The sequence below is a fragment of the Thalassophryne amazonica genome, chromosome 13 (assembly GCF_902500255.1).
Source record: "Thalassophryne amazonica chromosome 13, fThaAma1.1, whole genome shotgun sequence".
Lineage (NCBI taxonomy): Eukaryota > Metazoa > Chordata > Actinopteri > Batrachoidiformes > Batrachoididae > Thalassophryne > Thalassophryne amazonica.
In genome coordinates, this window is record NC_047115.1 from 77043798 (window position 1) to 77055832 (window position 12035).

A 12035-nucleotide genomic window follows, 5' to 3' on the forward strand; every position below is an offset into this window, starting at 1 on the left:
TGCTTAAATAGATTTTTGCTGGTTATTGGTGGTCTGGGAGCAGGTACCGTCTCTACAGGAATGGGGTAATGAGGGGATGGCAGGGGGAGAGAAGCTGCAGAGAGGTGTGTAAGACTACAACTCTGGGGCAAAACTGCCCAAAGGTAGGTGCAGCAAGCTTGTGGCATCATATTCAAGAAGACCCAGGGCTGTAATTGCTGCCAAAGGCGCATCAAAGTATTTAGCAATGGATGTGAATACTTAAGTAAATGTGATTTCTTAGTTTAATAAATTTGCAAAAATTAAACAACAAAAAAGAAAGCACGGTGGGAACAACAAAAAGTGTAGTAGCACAGAATCTCAGCACAGGTTTAAACTATACCTGTTGTGCAGTGCTTCCAATCAGTTTCCCGCCTCCAGCACCATGGGACTTGAGGATTTCTCTAAGGCCTGTGCCTGCACCATGTCGAATCTGTACACACACACAAAAAATTTAGTTAACCGTTTATTTAAAAATTATTTTTAAAGATGTGTAAGAAAGGAGTTAGTGTGTAGTACATAAACATTTTAATGCTGAGCTGATAATTTAAAACCCAAAACTCTACTGGACTATGTAGAGAAAAGTGTTGATTAAAAATATCCAGTACATTTTTGTCATTTGTCACACCTAGATACAAGTAATATACAGGGTAGCATATGTGGCAGTGCATGTATAGATATTGCGCTGGCTCCAGCCTTTAACGATTCAAATTTATTTGTTGTGGATGCAAACTGATCGAGGGTGTGTGATACGCTGCTTCTCATGTGGACTCCTGAACAATGTTCAAAATGTTTCAAAATGAACTAACATGGCAAGAAACAAAAGCAAGCCAAGAATGGAAGATGCCCTGGGATAATGAGGAACAGAAAATATAAACCCATACTCGTGCATCAGCGTACCAAGGGAGTTCCACGCAAGCCTCTGCCTGAAAACAGGGTGGCCCAATGCATGAGCACAACCAATATTACATTCATTGGAATGCCCAGTCCCAAAAAAAAAAAGTCTGATTTCATCACAAATTAAACCACCAGTTTGTGTCCAATTTTGTCCTTTACAAATCCTTTTCTCATTCACTGAATGCGTTCCTTGTCAGCTGATGTCTGGCGAGTCCATCAGAAAGTTATGTACATGCGCAAAACAGTGTTCATCAGACAGAGACCTTAACACATTTGTTTTGTACTGTACTTGTTCATAGCCAGTGATGAAAGTGGATCTTGGAGAAAAAAAAAAAAAATTACTTTTGACAATGTGTTGGGGGGTGTCACAAAATTAATTTATTTTATGGAGGGCATTTAATAAGCTTGAATTAAAATAAATTTTTATACCTGAGTGTTTATCCAACTTTCGTTTTGCACCACTGACTTTAGAGAGGTGGGGATGGACCAGTTCTCTGCCTTGGTGGTTGTCATTCAACATACAAAGCAGTTGTATCATGTGGTTTTTGCGGCGATGCATCATTCATGTCACCAGCACATGCTCCCAAATCTCAATTAAAACTTTTTCACACTGTCATTATGGAGTATTATGCATAGAATTTTGAAGGGGGGGGGGGGGGGGTCCATCCATTTTGGAATAAAGCTGTACCATAATGTGGAAAAAGTGAAGTGCTGTGAATACTTTCTGGATGCACTGTATTACATAGTCAAAACAAAGTTGTTTTTGGGATTGATCTGGTTCATCAAAGTTCACCACAAACTAATCAGTCTTCATTAAGCACCCTTTTTAATTTGGTAAATTAACTTCATTTCATACCTCTGCTGGAGCTGGGCACATGCAGACTGGTCCGCCTGGTACATGCAAGGGATGTTGAATGGAAATGCATTGGGATGGGGCGGATATTTTGTCCGATGTGAGCGAAAATGCGCTATACAAAATTCAGTATATAGGGTGTTTATTACATGGAAAATCAAACAAAAGCATTGAGACTTTTGCTTTTGTCCAGTTAGTGCGAATATCCGGTTTATACAATGACTGTTTAAAAGAGTTTCACTGTATATGATAATTTTGGATAGCAACAGAGTGTTGTCACCATGCAAGAGCTGTGTTTTGTCATTTTAATCTTTATAATAGACAAACAGATGCTACTGACAGATGAGTTCTACATGGGGAAGAAAAAAGCCAAAAAAAAAAAAAAAAAGCAAAAATACACCTCATGTTCCTCATCTTACTATCTGAATCTACAGGCGTTGTCTCCTGTGTTCACAATGATTTAAATTTGGACCTTCATCTTTACCTCCCACAGTGGATTGAAGAGATCATTGCAGAGTTCCTCACAAAAGCTCTCCAGAGGCCACTCGTGTGTCTGATGACAAAGCAATAACATGAACATAGTTTCTGTAGAAACAACATTTTTCAGGATATGACAGTAATAAATTGACATTCTGATTCCTTACCTCCTCTAACAATGTGGAGCTTTCAGAAATGTTATCAATTAAGACTTTATGCTCTGTTGTTTGGTCAACAACTATATTTGTAGTTTTTCTTCGTTTTTCTTCAGGTTCACCCTCTAAACTGTCATTACTGTAAATAAGAAAGAAAAAAAAAACAAATCAGCAAAAAAGTCAAACATAATTAAAAATCAATGCTACAAAGACTTATTGGGTATACAGCTAGAAACCACCGCTGTTTATGAGCATGCCTGTTGCTTTGCTGCTCAGTGTGGCAACAGTAAAGACCAGAAAAAGCAGGTGTTGTGGAAGAGTGCAAGTAAGGATCTTCAAACTTTGGAATGATGCTGTCCAATTTTGACTGCATCAAGATTACTGGCAGCATCACTGGCTGTCAGTCAGAAGAAAGAGGTGGAGATGAGATAAGTGCAGGTAAGGTAGCACCCACAAAGGAACTGAATACTGCACTGCTGAGCTTCACACGGACAGTATTTATTCATTCGTCATTAACGTGCCTTTTTATGTGGGTATCCAATGACACGGTTCTCTGCTGTGGACTGGAACTTTAATATATCTCTTCTGTGGTTCGTACACTAAAGTTAGTGTCCCTCATTGACAATAATAAGTAAGAATAATGATAATATCCTCCACTCCGTGTGTGCGTTTCGGGATTTGCTGCAGCTCTCGGTCAAGTAAAGGTGGAAAACGGAGGCAAGATGGCAGTGCGCACGGGTGCAAAGGCTTTTAGCTCTCCAATTTGGTGCTTGTTTTTCTTACTCTTTGCGTGCATATTCTTCGAGTTTTGTAAAGCAACCCACAGGTTCAGCGGCCAGAACCTTATCGACCTCGGACTGAGGTACAAACTGTCGGTTACGAGCGAATTCCACCAGTACCACAACATCCCAGAGGACATAGCGAGAACACCGGGCTTTCTGTGGATTACTAGCCTGCTCAGCAGGTGGAGCAGGCGGCGTAGAGACAGGAAGCAGAAGCGAGGATGTCAGTCCGGCTTCGATGCTAGGCTACGTAAACAACCTCACAGGCCAGCATTACCGAGTCTCTTCCTCTCAAACGCTAGATCCATCACCCACAAAATGGACAAACTGGAGCTACAGATGGCCACAAACAGCTCTGTGCGGAACTGCAGCGTTATTTTCATCACGGAGACGTGGCTTCACCCGCTGTTCCCCGACGCTGCAGTCGAGCTAGCAGGCCGCACGCTACACCACCAGGACAGAACCAGTGATTCGGGTAAGTGCAGAGGTGGAGGGCTCTGCGTTTATGTGAACCGCGAGTGGATACTTTGGACCATGTCTACTCAAACATAAAACATGCGTACAAAGTCACTCCCCTATCTCGCTGGATCTGACCATCTCTGCCATACTGCTTAGTAGACTACTGCACTCTACTGGTGGTTGGCTGTCACTGCGGTATTGTATCACTTCCTGTTCCAGAGCACAGCGGTGTTTTGCTGTATCCGTTAGCTGTTTAATCTGCATAGTTAGATTGATCTAGATAATTTATTTCACAGTGTAATCTTCACGTGCCTTAACTAAAACACCCTCTTTGCTGAATCACCTCTAAATTATTTTCACATTCTTCACTTTGTGTTTTTAGGAATCCGCTAGCTTAGCGCAGCTATTAGCTCTTAGCCGGTTTAGCATGGCGGCTTCTCCTGTCTCTCCTGCACTTTTCTGCGCCGGGTGTGAAATGTTTAGTTATTCCTCGGCCTCCTTTAGCAGTAACGGTACTTGTAATAAGTGTAGCTTCTTCGTAGCTTTGGAGGCCAGGCTGGGCGAAATGGTGACTACAGCGAGCCAGGCCCCTGTAGTTGGTGCGGACCAAGGTAGCTTAGCCGCCGTTAGCTGTCCCCCAGCAGATCCCGAGCAGCCGGGAAAGTAGGCCGGCTAGGTGACTGTGAGGAAGAAGCATAGTTCTAAACAGAAGCCCCCTGTACACCACCAACCCGTTCACATCTCTAACCATTTTCCCCCCACTCGGCGACACACCCGCCGAGGATCAAACTCTGGTTATTGGCAACTGTTTTGAGAAATGTGAAGTTAGCGACACCAGCAACCTTCCTTTTCTCTCAAAAATTCTTGAAAGGGTAGTTGTAAAACAACTAACTGATCATCTGCAGAGGAATGGTCTACTTGAAGAGTTTCAGTCCGGTTTCAGAATTCATCACAGTACAGAAACAGCATTAGTGAAGGTTACAAATGATCTTCTTATGGCCTCAGACAGTGGACTCATCTCTGTGCTCGTGCTGTTAGACCTCAGTGCAGCTTTTGATACTGTTGACCATAAAATTTTATTACAGAGATTAGAGCATGCCATAGGTATTAAAGGCACTGCGCTGCAGTGGTTTGAATCATATTTATCTAATAGATTACAATTTGTTATGTAAATGGGGAGTCTTCTTCACGGACTAAGGTTAATTATGGAGTTCCACAAGGTTCTGTGCTAGGACCGATTTTATTCACTTTATACATGCTTCCCTTAGGCAGTATTATTAGAAAGCATTGCTTAAATTTTCATTGTTACGCAGATGATACCCAGCTTTATCTAGCCATGGAGCGAGAGGACACACACACCAATTAGTTAAACTGCAGGAATGACTTTCAGACATAAAGACATGGATGACCTCTAATTTCCTGCTTTTAAATTCAGATAAAACTGAAGTTATTGTACTTGGTCCCACAAATCTTAGAAACATGGTGTCTAACCAGATCCTTACTCTGGATGCATTACCCTGACCTCCAGTAATACTGTGAGAAATCTTGGAGTCATTTTTGATCAGGATATGTCCTTCAATGCGCATATTAAGCAAATATGTAGGACTGTTTTTTTTTGCATTTGCGCAATCTCTCTAAAATTAGAAAGGTCTTGTCTCAGAGTGATGCTGAAAAGCTAATTCATGCATTTATTTCTTCTAGGCTGGACTATTGTAATTCATTATTATCAGGTTGTCCTAAAAGTTCCCTGAAAAGCCTTCAGTTAATTCAAAATGCTGCAGCTAGAGTACTGACAGGGACTAGAAGGAGAGAGCATATTTCACCCATATTGGCTTCTTTTCATTGGCTCCCTGTTAATTCTAGAATAGAATTTAAAATTCTTCTTACTTATAAGGTTTTGAATAATCATGTCCCATCTTATCTTAGGGACCTCATAGTACCATATCACCCCAACAGAGCGCTTCGCTCTCAGATTGCAGGCTTACTTGTCGTTCCTAGGGTTTGTAAGAGGAGAATGGGAAGCATAGCCTTCGGCTTAAAAGGCTCCTCTCCTGTGGAACCAGCTCCCAATTCGGATTAGGGAGACAGACACCCTCTCTACTTTTAAGATTAAGCTTAAAACTTTCCTTTTTGAAAAAGCTTATAGTTAGGTCTGGATCAGGTGTCCCCGAGTCATCCCTTAGTTATGCTGCTATAGACTTAGACTGCTGGGGGGTTTCCCATGATGCACCCAGTGTTTCTTTTTATTCACCTCTTTTTGCTCTGTATGCACCACTCTGCTTTTAATCATTGGTGATTTATCTCTGCTCTCTTCCACAGCATGTCTTTTTCCTGATTCTCTCCCCTCAGCCCCAACCAGTCCCAGCAGAAGACTGCCCCTCCCTGAGCCTGGTTCTGCTGGAGGTTTCTTCCGGTTAAAAGGGAGTTTTCCTTCCCACTGTCGCCAAGTGCTTGCTCAAAGGGGGTCGTTTTGACCGTTGGGGTTTTTCTGTAATTATTGTATGGCTTTTGCCTTACAATATAAAGTGCCTTGGGGCGACTGTTTGTGATTTGGCACTATATAAATAAAATTGATTTGATTCGATTTGCCTGTCCCTCACCCCCACCTACACCCCCCTGCTGAGGCAAACAAAGCCACAACGAAAGACTATCCAAACCTGGCCTGAGGGAGCGCTCTCCCAGCTACAGGACTGCTTCTCACAGACTGTATGGGATTTATTTTCCAGCCACAACCTGCACCAACACCATACTCTCTTACATTAAGAACTGTGTTGACACTGTCACCCTCAGCAAAAGGGTCAGGGTTTTTCCAAACCAGAAGCCCTGGATGAACAGTGCAGTCCAGTCCCTATTAAAAAGTCGCAACACCGCCTTTAAATCAGGGGACAGGGCCCTGTACAGCGCGGCCAGGTCCAATCTGAAAAGAGGCATCAGAGAGGCCAAGGCTGCCTACAAGAAAAAGATAGAGGACCACTTTGCTGCAAATGACCCCAGAAGGATGTGGCAGGGAATAAATCATATAACGAACTACAGAAGCAGCAACCCAGGAAATGCTAGGTCTGACACCTCGCTGGCAGAGGAGCTGAACCACTTCTATGCGCGCTTCAAAGCAGACAGCCCAGCAGCAACTCCACACCCACCACCCTCCAGTACTAGCACACTAACACTTCAGGAACACGAAGTGAGACGTGTGCTGAAGGCGGTGAACACCAAGAAGGCGGCCGGCCCCGATGGTGTACCTGGAAAGGTACTCAAAGCGTGTGCTGACCAACTGGCTGGAGTGTTCACCTGCCTCTTCAACCTGTCCCTGTCACAGGCCATCATTCCACTCTGCCTCAAATCCTCCACCATCATTCCAGTCCCAAAGAAGTCAGCAGTGGAGAGCATAAATGACTACAGGCCTGTTGCACTTATGCCTGTGGTCATGAAGTGCTTTGAAAGACTAGTCTCTCAGCACATCAGAGCCTGTCTGCCTCCCACTCTGGACCCCCACCAGTTTGCCTACAGGGCAAACTGCTCCACAGAGGATGCTATCACCACAGCTCTCCACACCGCGCTGAGCCACCTGGAGCACCAGGGGAGCTATGTGTTGATGCTCTTCCTGGACTTCAGCTCAGCCTTCAACCACATCATCCCAGAGATCTTGGTCCAGAAACTGACACATCTGCGCATCTCCACCCCCATCTGCCAGTGGATCAAGGACTTCCTCACAAACCGCCCACAGTCCGTGAAACGTGGCCCCCACCATCACACTCAGCACCGGTTCCCCGCAAGGTTGTGTACTGAGCCCCCTCCTGTTCACCCTTTACACGCACGACTGCTCTCCGACCCATCCCACAAACACCATCATAAAGTTTGCGGATGATACCACCGTGATTGGGCTCATCTCAGCGGGGGATGAGACTGACTACAGAGATGAGGTCAATCAACTGACAGCGTGGTGTTCAGCTAACAACCTGCCGCTGAACACCACAAAAACAGAAGAAATAATCCTGGACTTCCGGAAGAACAGGGCTGACCCAGCCCCGCTCTACATCCAAGGGGACTGTGTGGAAAGGGTCAGCTCCATCAGGTTCCTGGGAGTGCAGCTCTCTGACAGCCTCTCCTGGACTGCCAACATCACAGTGGTGGTGAAGAAAGCCCAGCAGCGACTCCACTTCCTGAGGGTGCTCAGGAGAAACAATCTGGAGAAGCTGCTGGTGTTGTTCTACAGAGCCACCATCGAGAGCATCCTGACGTACTGCATCACAGCGTGGTACGAGGGGTGCTCAGCAGCAGACAGGAGAGCACTGCAGAGGGTGATCAAAACAACCCAGAGGATCACTGGTTGCTCTCTGCCCAGCCTGGAAGACATTACCAGCCCTCGCTACCTCAGCAGAGCTGCCAGCATCAGCAAAGACACATCCCACCCCAGCAACCACCTGTTTGACCTACTATCCTCTGGCCAACGGTATAGGTCAATCAAAACTAAGACAAAGACTCGGACAGCTTTCTCCCCAGAGCGATCACTGCACTGAACAATAACAAACCACTCTAATCCACACCTTTCAAGTTTCTTGTGCAATATCTGTAAACCATGTGCAATATGATTCCGCAGTTGTATATAATTCTTGTTTTACATTTTACTTGGTCCACATTTTATCTTAGGATTATATTAGTTGTACATATACTCTGAATAATTTACCGTTAGTTTTCACTATCTTTTATGTTGGCTAAAAATTACTCGCACCACGGAAAGCACCTTTTTGGAGTTGCACTCAAATCTCGTAATGCAAATTACAATGACAATAAAGGCGATTCTGAAAAACTTCAAAGCGAACTGCCATCTTAAAATCAAGTAACACCTCTTTCCAGACGTAAAACAAACTACAACCGACCAAAAGTGGTTTCCCCAAAATAAGACCTCCTCTGTTCCGTCAGGGAGAACTTATCCTGGTGTCAGTCTCAGCACTCCAGGCTGAGCGCAGCCATGCAGCAGCGCTCCAGGTGCGAGTATTGTAGGGGAGATCAGGCCAAAGTAACACTTCACATTTATATCCCTCTGAAACACTATTGCTTGCATTTTGAGGGCCAAATTTTGTGAAGTAAAGACAGTTTTTTGTTTAACCTTTGTTACAGCCTTACTTTAAAGCCAAACGAAAGCAGCATCAAACCAAAACAGCACAGGAGCTAATTTACACAAAGCAGTTTACTACAGAAAATCATTACAAACTTTTTTTTAAACTTCAAGATTAATTTCTGATTACATTTTGAAGTTAAAAACACACACAAACCAAAGAAGGCCCTTTATAAGTCCATAAAGCAAAAGCTTCAGCGAACTAAGCAGTCAGTGAACCCCCGGCTTCTTAAGGTGATTTTTCCCCATCAAATTACGCTGAAAAAAAAAATCCTGCTGAAAAACGTGCACAGTCTAGGGATACAACATTGTGGAAAGGGTTGCTGTTCTCCATTCTGTCATGTTGCTGCCTGTACAGGAATCCTCTCTTCTCCTGTGGTGCTTTGGGTAACATGAAAGCTGCAACCCCAATTCCAATGAAGTTGGGACGTTGTGTGAAATGTAAATAAAAACAGAATACAATGATTTGCAAATCCTCTTAAACCTATATTCAACTGAATACACCACAAAGACAAGATATTTAATAAAAAAGAAGCAATAACTATTATTTCTTCTTTTTTACAAATTGGTCCTGCCTGGTTGCACCAGATTTGTTTGTGCTGTGCAGAAGCGCGGTGAACTCTGTTTTTGCTTTACAAGATATTTAATGTTCAAACTAATAAACTTTGTTGTTTTAGTGCAAATATTTGCTCATTTTGAAATGGATGCCTGCAACACATTTCAAAAAAGCTGGGACAGGGGCAACAAAAGACTGGGAAAGTTGATGAATGTTCAAAGAACACCTAATTGGAAACAGGTGAGTGTCATGATTGGCTCAGCCATTCACAAGCAAAGATGAGGTGAGGATCACCACTTTGTGAAAAACTGCATGAAAAAATACTTTAAGAACAATGTTTCTCAACGTTCAATTGCAAGGAATTTAGGGATTCCGTCATCTAATATAATCAGAAGATTCAGAGAATCTGGAAAACTTTCTACACATAAGCAGCAAGGCCGAAAACCAACACTGAATGCCTTTGACCTTCGATCCCTCAGGCGGCAATGCTTTAAGAACCAACATCATTGTGTAAAGGATCTTACCGCGGGGGCTCAGGAACACTTCAGAAAACCATTGTTAGTTAACACAGTTTGCCGCTACATCTACAAATGCAAGTTAAAACTCTACCATACATCAACAACTTCCAGAAATGCCGTCGCCTTCTCTGGGCCCCGAGCTCATTTGAAATGGACAGACGCAAAGTGGAAAAGTGTGCTGTGGTTTGATGAGTCCACGTTTCAAGTTGTTTTTGGAAATTATGGACGCCATGTCCTCTGGACAAATGAGGAAAAAGGCCATCCAGATTGTTACCAGCACGACAACAGAGACCCCGGACTGTTGAACAACTGAAGTCATGCATCAAGCAAGAATGGGAAAGAATTACGCCTAGAAATAGGGCTGTCACGATTAGGAATTTCTGGAGACGATTAAATGTCAGACAAATAATTGTGATTGACGAATACATTGTCTATTTTTTTTTTTTTTCCTTTTTTCCCCTTTATATTCTACTGTCGTACTCTAAGGCTACACAACTATGGAAGAATGCTTGGCTTCTGTGAGTGGAGAAACTGGGAATAGTGCAACATTTTTATTTTCATCTTCATTTTACATACAGTCCCAACTGTTTCTGATTTGTGGTTGTTTGTTGCATTTCTGAAATTGTTTCTCATCAGTCACGTTTTGTGCTTAAACACTACATTAAGATCAAGATTGAACAAATAACTCTTTGGAGACCTGCACCTTAAACCTTCGTCTGTTTAAGGTGCAGCTCCATCCAGAGATGGGAGTTGTGTTCGTGTTGGCGATCCTCCTGTCCTGTGCGCCAATTGCATTTCTTGTATATTCATCCATGAACTGTTCTGTAATTTATGTCTTGTGGCATGGCCCAAGCAGAGGGTCACCCCTTTGAGTCTGGTCTGCTTGAGGTTTCTTCCTCAGAGGGAGTTTTTCCTTACCACTATTGTTCTGGGGGTTGGTAAGGTTAGACCTTACCTGTGTGAAGCGCTTTGAGGCAACTCTGTTGTGATTTGGCGCTATATAAATGAATATATAATAAATGAATAAATTAAAATTGAATTGAAAAATTTGGAAAATAACAGCTGTTAAAGTTCGAGTTCAGTTAGAGTTCTCACCTGCTTTTTGTGATCTGTGCGTCTGAACATCACCACAGCTTCTCCACGTTCATTCATATATTCTCATTTTTTAAATATGTTTTTAAAGATATTTGACAGTTTATTTCATCTCATGATCTCATAAATTCAGTATATGACGCGCACATGGTGTGAACAGGATGGGAGAGAAAGTTCAGAGAGAAGTAAAAGCAGCTCCACGTTTTGGTTTTGTTTTTTTAACATGTTCACTCCGGTTAAAATCCTCTCCCTGCTCAGCGCTCGCCGTGCACTGATGGTTCTCAGCAACGTGTTGTGCCTCCATTCAGGAATCTCCCTCACCCACCCCCTTCTCGCTCGCAGTCTGCAGCCTGTTGACTCCGTGCACACACACAGACAGCTCTTTCAGTAAACGCCGCATTTTAGAGCGCTTTGAAGAAGACGGCCACTGTTTTAATCAGCCGTCTTATCCAAACGGCAGGACGGATCGCTCCTCAGCCTCCATGTTATTGTCCTGCCTTAAGACGAGAGAGAAACAGAGTGAGTGAGGCTGCAGCACAATGACGTCAGATTCTGAGTCGTTTTATGGTTCGTGGATAAAATAAATAATTTACGGTAATCGCGAATATGAAAAATAGCGATTGGCGAATATTGTAATAATTGTGACTGCCCTACCTACAAAGCTTCAACAATTAGTGTCCTCACTTCCCAAACGCTTATTGAGTGTTGTAACAGTAGTAAACATAACACTGTCCCAGCTTTTTTGAAATGTGTTGCAGACATCCATTTCAAGATGAGCAAATATTCGCACAAAAACAATAAAGTTTATCATTTTGAACATCAAATATCTTGTCTTTGTGGTGTATTCAATTGAATATAGGTTGAAGAGGATTTACAAATCATTATATTCTGTTTTTATTTACATATTTCACAACATCCCAACTTCATTGGAATTGGGGTTGTAAATGCAGCGATAGACGTGATTAAAACTGCTTGCACGTCATTGGCATGCATCTGAGTGATGTGATCTACAGTACATCACATTTTTCGCAATGTTATTTATTGAAGTATTTCTATATTTTGTAAGGAGGAGGTGATGGTCTCGTGGTTAAGTGGTGGGCTTCGGACCAGAG

General features: G+C 43.0%; 1 protein-coding gene across 1 annotated transcript in view; it reads right to left on the minus strand.

The window, feature by feature from the left end:
- Positions 1-355: 355 nt before the first annotated feature.
- Positions 356-12035, minus strand: part of LOC117522981 (TATA-binding protein-associated factor 172-like) — a 22697-nt gene continuing 11017 nt past the window's right edge. Inside the window, exons 4-6 of the mRNA XM_034184399.1 lie at positions 2413-2539; positions 2253-2321; positions 356-451 (exon numbers count right to left, since the gene is read on the minus strand). Of these exons, the coding sequence (XP_034040290.1) occupies positions 356-451; positions 2253-2321; positions 2413-2539 (292 nt within the window). The remainder of the gene's footprint in view (positions 452-2252; positions 2322-2412; positions 2540-12035) is intronic.